Source organism: Brachionichthys hirsutus, chromosome 20, assembly GCF_040956055.1.
Source record: "Brachionichthys hirsutus isolate HB-005 chromosome 20, CSIRO-AGI_Bhir_v1, whole genome shotgun sequence".
Lineage (NCBI taxonomy): Eukaryota > Metazoa > Chordata > Actinopteri > Lophiiformes > Brachionichthyidae > Brachionichthys > Brachionichthys hirsutus.
In genome coordinates this window covers 3,557,845-3,577,698 of record NC_090916.1, presented here as the reverse complement: position 1 = coordinate 3,577,698, position 19,854 = coordinate 3,557,845, and the positions used below count along the sequence as shown (strand labels likewise).

The 19,854-nt window shown below is 43.6% G+C and overlaps 2 protein-coding genes across 2 annotated transcripts in view; both read left to right on the top strand.

The window, feature by feature from the left end:
- The window catches only part of nkain2 (sodium/potassium transporting ATPase interacting 2), a 51,343-nt gene extending 46,115 nt beyond the window's left edge, over positions 1–5,228 (top strand). The window contains exons 5-6 of the mRNA XM_068753653.1: positions 66–126; positions 5,143–5,228. Coding sequence (XP_068609754.1) covers positions 66–126; positions 5,143–5,228 — 147 coding nt within the window. The remainder of the gene's footprint in view (positions 1–65; positions 127–5,142) is intronic.
- An 8,189-nt stretch (positions 5,229–13,417) lies between these two features.
- Positions 13,418–19,009, top strand: rnf217 (ring finger protein 217). Its single transcript, XM_068754060.1, has 7 exons — positions 13,418–14,293; positions 16,440–16,661; positions 16,764–16,928; positions 17,336–17,433; positions 17,528–17,631; positions 18,512–18,583; positions 18,930–19,009. The coding sequence occupies exons 1-7, from the start codon at positions 13,418–13,420 to the stop codon at positions 19,007–19,009; spliced, it is 1,617 nt and encodes a 538-aa protein (XP_068610161.1).
- Positions 19,010–19,854: the final 845 nt, after the last annotated feature.

Here is a 19,854-nt window from a genome sequence, read left to right as displayed (position 1 = left end):
TAACGTCGGTCTGTGTTTCACAAAGAAGTCTAACCCGTCCTCTGTTTTTTTCTCCTCGTCTCTAGTTGATGGGGTTCATCTATGCCTGCTATGTGGTCAAGCTCATTTCTGAAGAGGAGGATAGCTGTAAGTCACACACCTGCACTTCCTTTCTCACAAACACACATACACAAATAGAATTGGTAAAAGTCAGAGACTTTTGTCGTTGCTCCACACTGTAAAACTGATTTAGACCAAGTTACTGCTCTAGATATTTGAGTTCTGAGGCAAACACAAACTGTGCTCTGGAGGAAAACCAAGCTGTTCCACCAATTACATATGAAGTACTCCAAATAAACAACGTGTGTGTAAAGGTCTTCTTCAGATAATTTATCTTTAAAGTGCATAGTAAAATGGTTCACGTTACAAGGCTGCATCAAATGCAGAATGCTTGGACATATTGATGTATTAGAAATTTGATCAGATTCGTCACGCAGGATCAATGGATGGACAAATATTACAATTCCTCTTTCTACCAAGGATTTTAAAATGAGTCTGCAGAAAGTACTACAGTTTCTGTATTTCACCAACATCAATTATGCATAGAGGCAAACATAAAAGGTGAATAAAGGCAGTTTCAGCCATTACTTTGATGTAGTTTATTGTGTAATTAAATATTTTTTGTTTCATTTAAATTAAATATCCTACTGAGTCAAGTTATTTTTACAATCTGTCTGGAAACATGAGATTCCAACTACAGTAGGGAGGTAACATGAGGAGTTCACATGACACCATGAACTGCTTTACAGCCATTAAAGGTATTTATTCAAATGAGGGCACCTTGATTTCAAACGAAGGTTGAAGCCAGACACTCGATGCGGATCACACATACATCTTCAATCTGTTGCTAAGTAACTTGTCAATTTAACATAAACTCAAACATTTCATTGAAAGAACTTTTCAAACTAGAGGCCACAGTTAAATTCACACATTTGTGACAAAATGAAATGCATGATTTTTGCTCTTTTCAGTTTTGGCTACTTAACATCTGAGTCGATGCGCAGCAGGTTCACCTCTTGCATCAATTTTCTGTCCGTCCCTCACCTGACTCATCATTTTGTTAATTTTCCCTACAAGGAAGCAGCAGGTTTGAATAAATCTTTCCCAGATTAAGGGGTCCCTTAAAGTGAAATTTGTAACCTCCAGATATGGCAGCCGGCAGCTCATTTATTCACAGGAAATATGTGGAGAGAGGGATGAGAGAGGCAGTGGACGGCGAGGCAGACATGTTTACCATTTTCCACCACCATCACCCAGCAATAGCTGCAGGAACAATCGAAAAGGGTGAGAAGAGAAGAAGAAAAAAGATCACCCATAGTTCAGCAGTTCATCTCGTCAATCCAGTTTATTGGGATTGACGATAAAAGGCAATATTGACTACGATGTGCTAAACATTTGACAATCTAACTTAATTTCATTGGATGATTAATAACAGCGCTAGATGAGTGAATTCTGTGGTTGGATGCCGCGCACGTCACTGAGCATTAACATGAATGACCTCATTCACCTGAGGCAATTTGGTTTAGTTATTCCATTAAAGACGATGCAGCTGTTCTCCGGGAGGATCAATACCCAAGCATGTCTTATTCAACACTGAATAGAAGATGCTGCTCGCTAGCACATGAATATTGATGTGTAATAAATGCAGACTGGAGCAGTGGAAATATTTTGAAGTAGACGCATTTCCTGCTTTCCTTCCTGCCCGCCCAGAGCAAAGCAGGGATTGAGATTGACGGGGGTAAATGATTTCCATCTGCTATGAAACTGAAGGTCAACAGCACAGACGAGCGCCCAACAGCTACTCGTGATAAAAACTACCTCTGTTAGGTCACAAATAGATATTATATCAGCAGATTGTTAAGGATTATGCAGCCCTGCATATACACTACGGTACTTGTGAATAGTTTCCTTTAACATTATATTTTATTAAACATAGTGAGACCTAAAACGCCACTTGTTCCACGCCTGAATAATTCACGTCTACCCTTTATTGTCTGCCTTTTGCTTAACGACTGTCTGTCTACCAACGGAATGCTGATTCCATGTTAAAGGTGGATTCAGCTCAGAAGGATGACGTCACAGTGCGCAATATTCCCACGCGCCTCACAAGATAAAATACTTTAGTGGTTGATGTCTCACATTGCCAGTAGGGGGTGTTCAAAACGACATTCAGTAACACCTCGACATACGAGTGTTCCTAGGCATGAGCAAACATGTGAGAAACATTTTGCTTTGAAACGCGAGCATACGATTTGAGATACATTTGAGATGATGAATCCACAAAATAGGCGGGGTCAGGGCGAGTGCTGGAACGTAGGATCCTGTCACTAAACAATCTAGCAAGGGTGTGGCGTCTGGGCTGAGTATATGTCGTGTCCGGGCTGATGACAGATTAGCTGCAGGTGTGCGTGGGAGAACAGGTGAGCGGAATGAGCTGATTGCTGACAGAGGATCTGGAAGACATGAGAAGTTAACGCGGGGGGAAGCACAGGCTCGCCTCAAGCTGTTACAATAGACGGCCCGAACGGATTAAATTGTCTTCAGCTATTTTATATGGGAACATTTTATTTGAGTTCCGAGCTCAGTCCAGGAACGAATTATACTCGTATGTCAAGTTATTACTATACGGTATATTTGTGCAACCAATGAATACATTTCATTATTCATTTCACAAATTGCTAAACTGGGAAAACATTCTTTAAATTCCGAAGTCATGCGTCTATGACTTTGAAATTCATTTTGAATAAAAAAAAAAAAAGAGCTAAAAATGAGTCACATCCTTCTTCAGACTAGAAGTCCTGCATTATGTTGGTGACACAAGACTTCACAAGACGCCAATCATCCAACAAGAACTGCAGACGCCACTTGGATGAGGGGTGAAACACCTTCAAGCTTCTCCTACCCTGGAGAAGGTGGACCCCGAGTCCACTTTTATTTCATTTAGCTATATAGTTTGTAAGCTACTTGTGGTTATGTGTCCGGGAGCTGGAGCCTAGCATCCCATGAGGAAAACACATTGATGCTCCTGCGGACAATTTAAATCTGCCAGTTCATCTCCATTTTGCAATTGGACTGTGCAAAGAAAAAGGGCAGGAAAGTGGAGATAATATTCAAACTGCAAGCTAAGGCTGGGCATTGTTGTAAATACACATGAGTTATTTCCATCTTTTCCACAAGGGCACGTGTTAGCAAGCTTCAGATTGAGGTTGAAGGCCGTTATTAAGGCTTGATGAATGCATACAGAATAACAGCGTTACGTGACATGCAGCATTTTCATGTGACAGATATATAATTATGTCCATAATAATATTGGGATGCGTTGTAATCTTCGTGCTGCTTGAATGTGGCTGCAGAAAGTCCTGCATGGTAATGCCGTCTCTAAGACTAAACGGGAATCAGGCAGCTTGCTGGGGAATGTGCTTCAGGTGAGGAAGACTCACTGAGGACCTATGAAGATTCCCAGTTGCTGAGAAAGCTAATTACGCTGATAATTATTCTGTGCATGCGTGAGTGAGGTTAGTGCGTGTGTGTGTGTGTGTGTGTGTGTGTGTCCGTGCCTGCGTGTGGGAGATTAATCTGAACTGTCGGTCTTATCTTACTCGCACGTGTCGGACGGATTCTTGTCAAATTCATGAGCAACGTGTATGCAGATTCAAAAATCCTACGACTGCACCAAATGCCAATGGTGGAAAACTAGAAAACAGATAACTGTCAGGTAAATTTTAAAACTACTGTTGTAGATATTTACTGATCCTACTGCAGCATAAGACGTCTGGGAAGAATCGCTTATGTTCCTGCATGCTCTCTGGACAAATCCGGGCCTTGTGTATAACAGAAATTGGGCTGCCACAGCTTGACAGGCTCCTGTTCTAAGAGTCAGGAATGGCAGAAAGTCTGCAGAATCATTTTACTGCAGCATGAATCAGCAGGAACCCCCCACGATCACGCTGGGGCCATTCTTCCACAAGAGGATCCATGCAACAACGGCACCCACCATGCACAGACAAAGCCTCCGCATTATCAGTGCTGAGCAGCCCCAATGAGCCGAACAATCATCAAATTCACTGTGTTTCACGCTTCCCAGGAAAAAGGCTGACAGACAAAGACGAACATCTGTGGTCTTGTGTGTTGGAATCCCAATTTAAACCATTAATAACACTTTAATAGGATTTAGGGAGAAGACACAGGTAAGGTGACGCCTCAGGCTAATATTTTTTAACGTCAAAGTCAGTGGCTCAGTGGGTTGGGCCCTGGGCTGGGAAGTGGAGAAGTCCCCTGCTTCCCAGGTTCGGGTCCCAGCTCTGGTGGGATGTGGTGTGTTGGCTGGTGACTGGAGAGGGGCCAGTCTGCCTCCAGAGCACTGCCGAGGTGCCCTTGAGTAAGGCACCGTCCCCGCTAACGGCTCCAGGTGTGCCGACCAAGGCGGCGCCTTCACCCTACTCCCTCTAGGGCCCTTTGATACACGTATTAGTGTGTGGTTGTTTCAAGGGGCCCGTTGGAAATCAAACTCAGACTTGCACCTGATGTTTGGACCTATATATTCCACCTTATTGTAGCCTAAAGGTATTCTTAAAGCTGCTTTAATCCCTTTGGTGAAAGTCAAATTCTATATTGTACTCGATGTTATGAAACCCTGCCAAACAAAAAGGAAGTGTGCTGCTGATCAAGTGAAAGACGTACTCTTTAGGAGCTCTGCAACATCAAAGTAAAAATAAAAATCATGGCTCCTTCTCTTCAGACGTCCGGGCTTTCTGCCTCCGCCTTTGGAAAGAGGCCACCTGCTGGCAGCTCAAGCCGGGAGTCTGTCGAGCTATCCTAGATAATTTAGGAGTTAAGAGATTTCTAAAGGCATAAATGCTATATATCACCGCACAAGTCTCAGCCTTCGTCCAGAAAGTGGGATTAGATTTGCCTTGCAGTCGAGTACAAAATTTCTACTTGGAGCAATTACACGCCTGTAACTCTGACTGGCTTTAAGAGTGATGCAGGTTCTGGTACAAAATGTCCTGTTGAGGCATCTGCAGGTGTCGGAGATGGTGGGAGGTTGCCAGCTAATAGCCACAGAAAATTATGATTTCTCTAATCAACGGTGCTTTTGTGCAGTTGATTTTATAGGTGGGTTCGACTCGTATGGTTACCAAGGGCCTCAGAAGACCTCCCACCTTCAGCTGCAGCCCATGTACATGTAAGTATGGCTACCATCCGGGCATCCGTCTGCAAGTACCTTGTTGGGATATTCAAAGATGATTTCAATGCATACCTGCAACACGAGTCTGAAGTAAAAGGGTAAAACTTTTTAGTCGTTATAAAATTAGCTTTCATTCATCACTGCCGTTAGTCCTCCTATAGCAGTGAATAAATGGGACTCCAACCATCAATAGCACGCTGCATTTAGGGACTGCTTTTAATCTGTGCTTGATAGCTTGAGTTTGGCAGCGAGACAAGTGAAAGGTAAGTTTCGCTGCATCAGCATCAGAGTTCTACATTTCTATTCCCAAGGTCTCATCGGTGATCGCTGCGGCGGAATAAAGTTGGAGTATGTGGTGAAAGCTGCTGCATCCTGAATGTCATTCCAGCTTATGCTAAGCTACGCTTCATAATCAGCTGTTTACAATTGTTATTGTTGTTTGTTTCATGGAGTCCTTCAGTAATTCTCAGGCCGGACCCAATAGGGTAACTCAAAATGAGCCCGGGTCCAAGCTTCGACAGGCCGGCGTCAATCTCCCTGTCTCACTTTGTTTCTGTGGAAAGAGCCAAGCGACACGACAAAGGCTGCAGCGCTGTAACACACAGCATCGCACAATAATGTTGATTGCACTGATGTGCGGCAGACAAGCGATCAATAACTGTTTTTATTGGAGAGCAGAGCTCGTGTGAATTAAAGAGAGACACAGAGCAAAGAGAAACCGAGAAAATGGATGGATGAAAGACGAGCAGATAGTGAGAAGAGAGAGAGAGAGAAACGCCGAGTGATGGATGAAACAGAAGACTAAACAGAGAAGAAAGGCAATAAAGGGTCGTTCTGTAGTTTTATATGTCCCCTGTGGAAGTCATAACACGGATCATAAATCATCAACCCCCAAGATAATGGCCAGAAAAATAAACACACACTCTCACACAAGTTGGATCTTGAATACACATTTACACACAGACGTAGGCGCAGACACACACACTGATTTACCACACACAGAGAGAAACACCTAGACGTGCAATAAACGCGGTGATAGACAGCCTATGTTTGCACACACACACACACACACACACACACACCTATAGACGCCCTCAAACACATATACAGACACACAAATGCCATCGATATGCTATCATAGTCCCCCAGCTGCTGCCCTTTCACTGTGGGGTTTATTGGCTCTGGCCAGAGGAACCAATAAAGGAGCATCATCTGCATCGCCCCACTGGAAATATCTTCTGCTTTGCAAGACACACATTTGACCACCCGCAAACACACAAAAATGCAAACCATTTCCACCTCAATACATTTATGGAAACCAGCAGAATCTCCACCGCCAAACCTGTGAATGTGTGTTAAACGTGAGAGTAAAGCTCGACGTTCGATTTTAAATTCCATTATGCTGTGTAAGGAAGTCAACTCCATGTCAAGACAATGCCCCTGATCAATACGATCACACTGTGAGATCCGATCATCGATTGCTCACATTCCGCCAGACAGGAAGCAAAACAACTCTTTGAAGGCAACGTGCAGAGCTTTAAAAAAAAGAGATCTGAAGTGAAAATAGAGCATTCGGAGGCAGAAAAATGTCAGAAAGGTCACAAGCACGCCTGATCCTCAGACAAGTCAGCTGATCCGTGTAAAAGTTATATTATTTCCTCCGCCAAGGAGGTTGTGTTTTTGTATGTCTGTTAGCAAGGCAACTCATCATCAACTTTGATGATGATCCAGAAGAGATCCTGGATTCTGGATCACTTTGAAATGTTCATTCACTTTGCAGTCAATGGAGCTTCAAAATTTGTTCCTCGATATCTCGGTTGATTATTGACCGATGTTTGTGGAATTTGACAGATCTGATCTGGATTGCGGATATTATCGAGATTTTTTATAAACAAATGGGGTTACGCTTGCGTTTTGGCCTACTTTGAGATAGAGATTTCTAACAAGCGTTTTCTCAATGTCAATTCCACATCAGAGCATCAGAGTCAATTGGATCTGTTACCTCCACCAAGGAAGTTACGTGTTTGTTTGTTTGTTTGTTTGTTAGCAGGATTACAGAAAAAACTGCTGGATGGGTTGATTTTTCCATTTACTTTTAATGTTACTTTAAAAATCATATCTTGTAAAATATACATTCACTTCAGTTACCAAAAATCCAGCTTTTGGGTTCGGTCCCTTGCTTCGACTAACCATTTCCCCTCTTCTTCGTACAGGTCAAAGTAAAACCAGGAGCTACCACAGGAGCACTGCCTTACCGATCACCACTGCTTAACATCCTGATCAAAACTACTCCATCTGTCTTTTATTCAACAACAACGGAGACGGGGAACAGTAAAGATGCTCTCCTTTAAACTATAAATACCCCACAGTAGTCTTATTGTTTGTCTACCTGGCTCCTGTTTTTAAAGGAGCAAGGTCTATTCCTGATGAAACACTGGCCTCGTGTGGCCAAACACAGTAACTGCAGGACTGTAAAAGCAGCTCCTGCAAACAGTTACAGCCTTCTTTCTCTGAGGGACATAATCAGGAGCTCATGACTTGCTTCCTTGCGAGCTGTCGGGTGTCTGCGCCGGGAAAGAAAGCAAACAGGCCATGACTGATAACTGAGCTACTGATTCCAAAAGACAATTTAGGGAATCTACATTTGGAGAGACGTCAACATGCTTTTTGAAGTTACGAGAGAAATCAGTTGCTGCCTCAAATATCATGGAATCTAGAAGCTTCCAAGTGCAGATATACCTGAACAAAGAGCTAAAACAAATGCCGAGACACATCGTCATGAAACCTGGGAACTTTAATTCTTTGTGAGACCGGACTTCCGACCATCAAGCATCTACAAAGAGGAAGAAAGATACAGGAATGTCAGACATCACTTTCCTAACATCGCTTTATGGTGCATTTGGGCTCAGGTTGCAAATAGCGACAAAGCAAAAGTGAACATGGCTTGGATGAGCAGGAGAACGTGCTCCACATCATTTCATTGGACAATTGGAAAAGTTCAATATCAGTGTGACGTGTAGATTAACATGCTTTCATTCCATATGTGCATGTGTACATGAAACAGACCCGTTAAGGAATGCATATGTGAATCCACGCATGCACATACACACACACACACACACACAGACAATGTACCATTTTAATACTAATGTGAATCTAAATGTTTACAGTAGATATTGAAGCTGCCAGGACAGAAAGACTGAACATCTGACAGACAGGTAGAGACAGGTAGATAGACAGGCATGCTGGAGACAGACTCAAGAGAGGCTTTTAGCTGCAGCATCTCTAATGCCAGAGTGTCCCTTTCTTGTTAATGAGACGGGACAGTCCCTCCAGATTCATCTCTGTTGCTCTCTTCCATCCAAGTAAGACCAGATGTAGATAGAGTGAGAAGACAGCAAAGAAAACAACCACAATCGAGGTTAACAGTTTCCCCTCCTCTTGTAGCACTAAATGCAAACGTTCTGCTCTCTCTCTCTCTCTCTCCAGGAACATTATTCCCTTTCTCCAAAAGTAATGAGACAATAAGACCAGTGAAGTTACCAGCCTAATCCACAGCATCCACCTCTGAACTAATAACAGAGATAATTCTAAAATATTCCACAGGCGACGCTTGAAAAGGAGGAAAGATGCAGACAGTACCAAAGTGACAATCACTGTCAGAATGGCGAAGTTCTTATCACAGATTCTTTTTTTTTCTTCATATTAAAAAAAATGCAAGAAAAAGATGACGATTGGTAATTATGCAGGGGACAAAAGAGCATTGAAGTATTGATTCGTCTTTTATTCTGCTCAAAATAATCAAACGATTCTTCCTGGAAATGTGATTCAACATTTGTTTGTGTTACAATCACTGGACCAAATGTTTGAGGCCTTCTCCGTCAACCAAGGCACCTTCCTGGGGTCAGACTCACTTGACCTACGGAAGTTTTAACGGACCCCTGAAACTGATCTGAAGTCCAACTTCCTTCCTCCCCCATCAGCCAGTTATGTTTCGTAGGTAAACGCTACATTACGTTCAGGGTCGCTGCCCGCTGAGGCTCCACGGACGATCACTCCAGAGGACAGAAACAACATTTTGTGTGTTTGCATGAGTTGTTTCCAAGCTGTTGCATATTTAATCTCATGCTGCGTGTGAATAACTAGCTACTTATTTGTGAAATGAGAACCGTTTCGTCTGTTGAATGCTCCTTGACTCTCTTCAAAGAGTGCTAAATGTGAACTTTGTGATTTTTCTATAAAACAGTCAGAAATATTTGCCAGTTAAATGAGTAAAATAGCTACTAAGATGAAATGTAAAACAAGGAAATGTATCTTTGAACTTCTAGACGTTTTTTAATCACGTGGCCGTATGTACTGTTTTTTCTAGTTGACTACTAATGTATGATGTTGTGTACAAGTGGGACTATGTTTTATTTCTTCTAATTGTACAGCTCATTGGAAATTAGAGGAGAACTGGAGGAAAGAGAATTAGTTGCACTATAGTCTGTAATTGTTTAATTTGCCATTCAGTCAGGTCTGGGATTCAATTCAGCATATATTGACCTAAAGATATTAATTTATAGTAGAGTTACCAGCCTCACCAGGCATCCCCACACATGACTTTTTAATAAAGAGAATGAAAGTGGATAAAGTGTCTTTTTTTCAGCCTAAATTTAAATCACAAGGTGAGAAAAATAGATGGAAGTGTTGTTAAAAAAATGACAATCTTGGAAATAAGAGCTTATAAATTCATTATCGTATGATGGAAATGATAACTGAAGCAAATATTCACAAAATCAAAGGATTTTAGACATATAATGGCAACTGTGTGTGTGTGTGTGTGTGTTAAATTACATTCAAACCCAGAACCTGCAAAGTCATGAAATACTTTTGAAGATTATCTTCACCGTCACTCCATCCCAGTTACACTTTGGAACGGTCAACAGATCGTCTGTCAGGCGTTCTGATGGTTCATGTTTGCATAAAGAGCAGGAATGTTATTGACTCACGTCAATAAACCAAGAAAAGCCATTGTCTCTTCATCTCCTCTGATGTGGGAGTAACTCCATTCCATAGCTTCACTGTGGTGACATCCTGTATACTGCAATTATTGTAATATGGTACAGAGTAAATTATGATTATTAGACATGCATCATGGTTTTTTTGCATTTGATGAGAAACATGACTTTATTTGGAAATCCTTGCTGGAAATAGAGAGCGTTTAGGCATTTTAAATTATTGTACAACTTGTGGTGTAAATGGTAAACTATGTTCAGTCAGCAATGCAATATTTGGTCATGTGTAATATAAAGGAACAAATGCTCCACAGCTCATCTTACTTACATGCTGTAGGTCCTAGATAACTGCTTATCTTATAAACAAAAATGTGTTTCTGCAAATTGTTGAAAATGATTCTCAGTAAATTTGCATTAAATTAATTTGCCACGGCTTCAAATTAAAATAGGCCATTAGAGGAGCATTTAAAAATCTCAATAGCAATTTAAAAAATATTATGCAACCAGTCACATGTCATTAACCGCCAGTAAAAAGAGCGAAATCCAAATTCTCTTTGGCGCCCGGTTTACTAAAGTTCAAGTTTTTACCTTCTTTGACCTGAATGTTTTTACATATGTTAAATTATTCATTTAAAAGTCAATGTATTCCTGCTGAGTTATTTATTTTAAGGTCATATTCCAGCTGGATGCATTTAAATTCTGGAGAAAATCCGATTTCTGAAAGGACTTAAAATGAAGTTAAACCTGTTGAAACCGGATCGCAAAAGAGAGCCGAGGGCAATGCTGATGACCCTGATCTCTTCTCACGCATCCTCAGAATCCTTCCAGGAAGCGCTTTGCTTCTTGTTTTTCCAAGGAAAATACCAGTAAACAGTGTAAAGAGGTCAAGTGGGTGGCATCCTGACCTCCTCAACTAACACTTCCAGGTAGGTTCAATTCAAATACCTGGGAATAGTGGTCTAAGTAAATTAACACTAACCATATCAAAGAGGAATAAAAATACGCCTTAAGGCAGAAAAAAAATCCACTTAGTTTAAGATGGAGCAAATGCCAGGGTTTGAAGGCCTTTAAGCATTTATTTGCACCCTGCAGAGTGTCCCCACTTGCTGACCTATTTATTGTGGATCGGCGCACTCCGGAGCATTTCTAATGGCTTTTCTGTCTCTAACTTGCCTTGACTCTCACTTGTAAAAGCTTTTTAACATTGCTGGCATTCTCCACTAAAACCAATTGGCCTCTGCCAAAGGGAGCAGACTAATTGCAGCGAGACTTATGCCCTACGGCATTAATGAGGAACTGTAAAAGAGCAAACAAGCCATTTTACAGGCACCTCAATTAGCTTGATTTGAGTGATGTTCCTCCAGCAAAATCTGTCCACGTAAATAACATAAATGGATTAGCCTGCAGTTAATTAATTACATTTTGAATTGTGACCTCCACCGAGGCGAGGGTTATGTAATCACTGGCATTGGTTTGTTTGTTTGTCTATTTGTCTGACTTTTAGCAAGATAACTCACAAAGTTTACGGACGGATCTTGATGACATTTTCAGACAATGTTGGGGATATTACCAGGAATAGATGATTGAATTTTAGCGATGATCCAGAAGAGATCCTGGATTCTGGATCACTTCTTGTCCTCAGTATCTCGGTTGATTATTGACCGATATTTATGGAATTTGACAGTCACTCCGATTCACTTTTACTTTTCATGTTTGGCATTTAGGCATTCTAAAGAGCAATTTAGAATGCCTAAAATCCCTAAATGAATGCCGATGCCTGATCCATCCCAACTGGCTTCTTTCGCCTGACGGGGGCTTTACTTCAAGCTTCGAGAGTATGATGAGAAAACTTTGGTTTTGATTTGGTGCTACGTAAATCTGGATGCCTTTGACCTGAAAACTGAAACCAGTGGCATCTTGAAATCAGGATTTAAACAGTCTAATGATAAAGATCTGCTGATCATAAAGACAAATCAGTTCAATCAGTTTAATTCTATTAATTACCACACAAAGAAGACGTGTGTGGATGCCCTTTTTTCAACCTCGAATGTCCCAGTGTGTCACGGCCACAGTGGAAGGACCCACCAATGTGAAAACACACAGCTAGGACAACACTGGTAACTAATATTTGCATGCTTCCTTCTGTCCACCCGTCACACACAGTGCAAGCATCAGAATGTTGCATAAATCAATCAATAACCCAGGGTGTTTAAATCCATGCCAACATTTACTTTGTCTTCTTTCTGGCTTTTGTGAGTTAGAAAACCCTGAAGCAGGAAATGTAGGGACAACCTTTTCAGCTTTCAACGTCATGAGTCCAGCCAGTCCTCAACCAGCAACAATCAGACTTTTCTGCTCCCATAAAAACGACACACTGTTAGTAATGAAAACAAAGTTCATGCTAGTTACAATCAGAAGGATTAAACTAGACGGAATCGATAAATATGAAAGTGAGAACAGGAAGCACACACCACATTGGACTCATTTATGAGATTACAGTTCATTTCCAGAAAGACAGTCCAGTTCCAGCAAAGGTCCATTACTGTCTGATTTGTTGACTGACCTCTGATTGATATGTACATTTAGAAGTAAAAATATTAAACCTCTTTTAAATTAGGTTTATAGGCAAATACACCTTTTTTTAATTAAGTATTTACACTACTCAACCCCCCCCCCCCCCCCCCCCCCCCCGAAATAGTTAAATAGCCCGTTGCAACACTTATAACACTCATTATTTTTGACATATAACACAAAAATCTCAGTTGTTCTGCGTCTCTAGCTTTGTATGCTAATATGATGCCTCAGCAAACACCAACTTCTGGTGCTCAAATATTCATGCGTTTACATAAAGCAACCATCTTCTTGAAATCCCATCAGAGATTATTTTTTATATACTATATATAAACTATTTCTGCAAGCTGTTTACAAATTGTATATATATTTTATAATAAACCCAAATCGACAGAAGGATCTGAAAAGGTTTGCTTCCAGTTTTTAAGGATATTCTTGTGCACAGTCTGCCGGAGGGGCGGGCCTTCCCATCGGCCTATCCCTGCTTCCCCACACGATGACGTGGAAACCCGGAAGCAGCGAGCTTTACGAGCTTTGTTTTTGTTTTGGTGGTAGGAGTTTGAGAAGAAGAAGAAGAAGAAGAGCGAACCGCTCACTCGATGGGGGGAGAGTCACACCGGGGATGGACCGGGACGGACCGACAGCCGACGCCTGCAGAATGCCGAGTTTTATCACGAGTTCCGAAGACGGGACGGTGAAATCAGCCCGCAGCCTGCCGTCGGAGACGTCCCGCACAGAAAGCAAAGTTGAGTGGTCGGAAAGATATTTTCGCCGCCGTGTCTCCAGATCCAACTCGCGGTTATCCCTGGACGGCGGCGGGAGGGAACGGAGGGAGAAGAGCAGCGAGGACGAGAACGATGCGACGGGAAACAAATGCAGCGCCGGAGGAGAGAGGAGGAAGAGGAGGAGGAGGAGGGCGAGCGCTGTCGAGATTTTGAGGAGGAATCTCGGGGTCTCGAAGTCTCCCTCCATCCGACTGAACGCAAACAGCCGGATGCAGCGCGGCGCTGAGGCTGAAGGAAACGTTACCGACAAAGTTCCGGAGGATCGTGGCGGCTTTAAAAAGTCGGACGCTGAAACGGGCGACGCCGTGGCGGAAAACGAACCAACGACTTCGCGGGGAGTCGAACCCGGTGGCGGCAGCAGCACCGCAGCAACAGAGTCCCTTCGGTCCGCGGAGCACGTCTACTGCACCGTTTACTGCATCGCCAGCGACAGTCGCCAAAGAGAAATCACGGACGGCGACAGTGTCACGTCCGACGCGCAGAATAGAAACGAGGCCGGTTCCGGTCTGGAACCGGAACTGGAACTGCACACGCTGGACGACCTAGCGGACCATTTCGGGTACGTGAACCACCGGCTGTCCGGTTTACGGGCCGCGGAAGGGACAGCGATCCAGAGTTGCCGGGTGTGCCTAGAATGTAAAGCCATCGCGCCGCTGCCCTGCTGCAGCAAGGCCGTGTGTGACGAGTGTCTGAAGCTCTACGTCAGCTCCCAGGTTGGTGGTGGGGGGGGGGGGGGTTAAAGGGGGGGTTGCAGGAGGTGAAACGCAATATGTTCCCGGTTACACCTTTGTTTTTTATGTCTGGTCTACCTGCCGGCCATACATTGTGTCACACTTTGAAAATCACCACAGGAGCTGCACCAAGCAGGCTAACTCCATACATGTGCTTTAATTAGGGCTCTAAATTGGCTCTATGGGGGGGGGGGGTAATAAAATGATTCATGCACTCAGATTAATTCTGCAGCATCATGTTGTGATTTGATCGTCCAGGTACAATCTGACAGAATTAGTATGTGCCCCTTCTATGTTACACTGTGAATACACTCCAGACATGTCGCCAGCTCATCACGAGGCCACAATAGACTGACAATTTGGAGTGATCAGTTCAGGGAGAACCCACGCAGACATGGGGGGGGGGGGAGAACATGCAAACGCCACACCGATGGGGCTCGAACCCAGACCACCGTTCCGCCCTGCAGCGTTTCCTCTGGCAGTGTATTTTTTTACAGCGTTGCGATCTGCCCGAGTTTAGCGAGAGCTCGCGTTAATCAATCCGTGTGACAGTTTACAAGTAGAAATGGAGAAGTTGAATAATAGATGAGGGAAACATTTGCCTCCTTTAAATTCGGCGTGGAAGATCAGGTAGATTGACGTCCCCTGCGCTCCAACGGCGCTAAAGTGTTTCCAAATTGGTGATTTGAAGTGTTTTGCTACTGAACTAATGGCACAGGGCCTACAATCATAACATTTAGCTGCTATTACTATAATAATGTGTAGATACGGCTGTTCTGATGAGTCATCCTTGGCGCTTTCTTCCTGCAGTTGTCTTGTGTCGATGAAAATATTGATTCAAGTCATTCGAACGCTAAAGATCTGACAAGAACACTCTGACACGCACAATGAGGGCGGGGCAAAGGTCAAATAAATCATGCGTGGTCGTATTCTTTTCTGTCGTGTTGGCTTATTGTGGGGGGAGATTCAGTCCCTGGTTCATGTGCCATCTTAGCTTCTTTATACACTTCGGGTGTCTGGATGCGATCAGAATGATCCTCAAATGATCCTAGATGTCCCAAATGTGGCTAATAAATGGGTCACAAGCTAGTTGTTATCTAACATTTTAATCATCGAACTGTCAATATTTGCTATGCTTTGGGTGAGCTCGTATTTAAACTGCCGTCACTCAGACTGGCAGGGACTGCGAGCTTTAACCGTTGATGGGACGCACAAAGCCAAAATGACGGCGGCGTGTGGCGTATAAGGGGTTAAAACTTCTGCTAGAGATATTCCAACAGTGTCAATAGTGTAATCAGTGTTTGTTTAAAATGTAGTGCTGCTGGTGGCCTTTTTAATCGGCTGTTTATTTACAGGTTGAACTTTTGATTCTGTGTTTATCCCGGGACTCTCCCTGCAGTGCAGACGCTCACGGCACGGTGGGCACAAGCAGGAAGCGTGCGAGAGAAATGCTTTCCTGTTTTCCTGCTGCTCCGTCCAGTCGCCCGCATTACAGAAACGCACGCAGAGACCGCGTGGCAGGTGAGGAAGAGGCAGAGGCAGAGGCAGAGGCTCGAACCCGTTCAACCAGTCTGTCAGCGGAAATCACAATGACGGTGTGCTGGCAACAATACGAGCACATCAGCTGCGTCGCACCTGCAGCCACGGACACATAGTCAGCGCCGCAGACTGGATTGTGGGTCTGCGTTACACGGGCGTGTGTTGTGTTGTTTTACATGATAGTGGGTGTAACGCTATCAGAAACGTGCTCGTTGCTTTCTGTCCTTTCACACGCTCGCTGTCAGACACACTGACGGGATGCAGTTCTCACCAGCTGGGGGGGGGGGGGGGGGTGGGGGCGCTCTGAAGACATGTGGCCATCCGGACTGGGCATTTCAAGACCAACCAATATAAGAACAAAAACAACCAGGAACAGGAGCGGGAAGACAAACGGTTGTTGAACTGAAGAAGCCTCTTGGATGAGAGATGAAAAGTCTTCAAACAAACTTGGAACACGTCCGGTTGATTCTGTCTTTGCTGTTCCTGATTCGCGTCTCATTGCGGATACTTTCATGGATGTTAGTGTTGACCGCCGCCTGTCCTGTTGTGTAATCCTGCAATGATGAGCCAAACTTGTCTGTTTCTCCAGGTGCGAATGGCCAAATCTGATATTAGCTGTCCCATCCCGGAATGTGGCGGCTACTTGGAGGAGGGATTAGTATTTTCCCATTTAGCAAATGAAGATCTGGCAAAGTACCGTTACTTTTTGGAGCTGAGCCAGTTGGACACGGGCACCAAACCCTGTCCCCAGTGCAGCCACTTCACCTCTCTGAAGGAGTGTAATCTGGACCACTCTGAGCACAAATACAAGGTAATGCAGGCGTTCCCCCCCGCACAGGCTGCCGCGTGAACATTAAAGAAAGCCACGCTATGCTACAGTGACGGAAGACTATGTCTTCTTACCCAACTGCAGATCCAGTGTAACAGCTGCCAGTTTGTGTGGTGCTTTAAATGCCACGCGCCCTGGCACAATGGGCTCAAATGTCGCGACTACAGGAAAGGAGACAAGCTGCTACGCACATGGGCCAGTGTCGTAGAGCACGGGCAACGGAATGCGCAGAAATGTCCCCGGTGCAAGGTAAGAGCGGCGGAGACGAGGTGTGTTTCGTTGTGGAGCTGCGTCTAAAGCTGTGTGTGTGTGTGTGTGTGTGTCTATATGGAAAGATTGAACCGATCACTGCAGATGAATAATTCAGTGAAGGATAAGAAGCTTTAGCATGAGGATAGATGATGGATGGATGGAAGGCTGTCGAGAACTCGACGAGGCTCCGTTCAGGAAGCGGAATCCTGTTCGACTGAAACGCTGAACCGCATGCTTCAATTTAGTGCAGCTAAAACTGCATGTTTCACAATGAGCTGAGATGAAGCGACTCTTTATAGTTGTTGTATCTGGAGTCTGGGTGCAGGAAATAACATTCAGTGGGGCTGAAATATAATGTCATCGTTTTGTTCTCTCTTTTACCTCTTGCTTCCGCTTGCCTGTAGATCCATATCCAGCGCACGGAGGGATGTGACCATATGACATGTACACAATGCAACACAAACTTCTGCTACCGGTGTGGCGAGCGCTACAGACATCTAAGGTTACCGTCTGAATGCTTTGTAAAATGTCTGTGCATTCATTCACCCTCTTCCATGTCCGTGACCTGATTTCAGCTTCAACTTCCTTTTTGTCAGGTTTTTCGGGGACCACACGTCAAACCTCAGCGTGTTTGGGTGCAAGTATCGCTACCTGCCAAATAAACCACACCTGAGACGGCTAGTTAGAGGCTCTATCTGTGGTACGTTGGTGCGAGAATACTCAACCTGCAATTTCCTTTAAGCTTTGGTAAATCTTTTATTTGATTTAAGATTGGCCCGAGGGATAGCGGCGTGGGTCGCTCCATCATTGTAGTCCAGTAGGAATCAGCTAAAGCTACGTAGTTCGACCGCTGCTGTTGTCAGTCCAATTAGTTTTTCCCAAAGTTGATGAATTCAGTAAGTTCTTTAGGAATAAACCACGCCAATGATTGATTTACCTGTTCAGTTCCCATATTGCTTCAACCTGAAGTTTTTCCTCCCTCTAATCCCGCTTTGGAAGCTGATTGCTATCAGGACTCTCTTGGTCAACCCAAAATTAATTTAAAAAGCTGGACTAGAGTCGATCAGAGAGCATTCCTGCCCTCTTACTGCACATAGAGTCGCGGTGATCTGTCTGCCCTGCTGTCGTCTGGCAGGCGGTTCAGACTTACCCATTATTGCACCGCCAGACTGTGGCGCCACTTTAGCCTCATATCGAGAGTAATCATCAATGACTTCCATATTTAAGACCACTAAGAAGAGATTTTTTTAAAATAGGCATCACATTTATTATTCCAGCTATAATTATCCATTCAATCCATTCAGAGTAGTTAAGTGTATTCACGAGCAAGCCCCCCCCCCCCCCCAAATGTGTTCTCTATGGCAGCTACATCTAGTTCCATCAACAGGGTGCCAGTTGAAACGGGAGCTAATTTGTCCTTTAGCAAGAATCATTTAGTCATTTCCACCCTACCTGCAAATTCAAATTGAGGCGCTGATGTCGAAACAGATTTAAAAATTACACCAGAAAGCAAAACCATTCATTTTCAGCTACATAATTTACATTCTGACATTCTTTTCTTTCTGTTTGTGTCTTCACAGCCACAAAGATCCTGATTGCTCCAGTGGCGATTGTACTGGGCGTGGTGTTTGGATCCATCGCGCTGGTGATAGGTAATGCAGCTTTACCTGTGAATGCAAACGCACATTAATCTCCCAGAGCAAACAGGTCACGGCTAAATGGTTTATTTCCTGTCTGGATATTTTCTTCCAGGCAGCAAAGAAGGTGTTCTGATTCTGCAAAACTGAATCAGGATACGCACCAGTGTTTTAGTAATCTTATAGGAATATAATGTGTTTTACTACTTACTACTACACAGTAATGTGAACTACTGAGGCCTCATCTGAATTACAATTAGCGGTAATCTCTTCCCGTGTCCGGACGTCTCACTGATGACCCCCCCTGCAGACCAGCGTGTCATTTCTATTCATTGTTATTTGTGTTTTTCTCTGTCTGAAGGTTTGCTGGTTTTCCCAGTCTACTATGTGTGCAAGATGAGGAGGAAGAATCGCACAGAGGGCTCTGGGCGGTGGTTCTGATAGCTGCTCTGTGCTATATTTAGAATATGCACCTACACCATGAAAGACAACTCCCGTTTGTCCTCGGGGATGAACTCGCCAACCTGAGTCACTGGATAGTTCTGAGAGTTAAATGGAGAAATGATCTATGGTAAAAAATTAGGGAAGGACATAAACCCTTAGAATTCAAGATTCAAGAACCTGAGAATTGTGCCTGCATAACAGACACACACCATCACACTGAAATCTGCTGCTGCTTCTCATTGGAACACTTGTGCAAAAGGAATGCTCTATTAGAATACTGGATGCTCAAGCAGGAAACAAACAAACAAAAAGGCTTCTGGACAAAGCGCTTTCTTTTTGAGTGTTTGAAACCTTTGAATCTCAGCTACATTTCACAGCCATGGGCTGTTTCAGAACATTCTTCCCCTCAACAGTCATCCCCGGACACATTACAGGAAGTTTACACCAGCTAAACGCTCACTCGTCGCTACCTTTCAGGAGAACTGACGCAGATGATGAGCGGCTACAGTCTTGTTTAAGACGAGTTCACAGATGAACAGAGAGAAATGTGAGGGGAAAGTATGCCTGTTTAACTTTTGGGGAAACTTCAGTCCTTTTTTTTTTTTTGCTGCAAGTGCACAAGGGAAATTGAAAAATTAGTTGCCACAGAAATATCTGTATATTAGATTTATTCTGATTCACCTGCAAACCTGTTTTATTTTGAATGTTGATGAATTATCAGGATCTGAGCATTTTACAAGAACACGCAGTTAAAAAAATGATGGCTATTAAACATGGAGGGATGAATAATCCCGTTGCTGTCTGAAGTGGATAATCCCGCCCCCAAAAGTGACACCAGGTTA

Coding starts and splice junctions, on each gene's coding strand:
- rnf217 (XM_068754060.1), top strand. CDS start 13,418: ATGGACCGGGACGGACCGACAGCCGACGCCTGCAGAATGCCGAGTTTT. Junction 17,434..17,527: donor GAGCGCTACAGACATCTAAG/GTTACCGTCTGA, acceptor CCTTTTTGTCAG/GTTTTTCGGGGACCACACGT. Junction 17,632..18,511: donor AGTTAGAGGCTCTATCTGTG/GTACGTTGGTGC, acceptor GTGTCTTCACAG/CCACAAAGATCCTGATTGCT.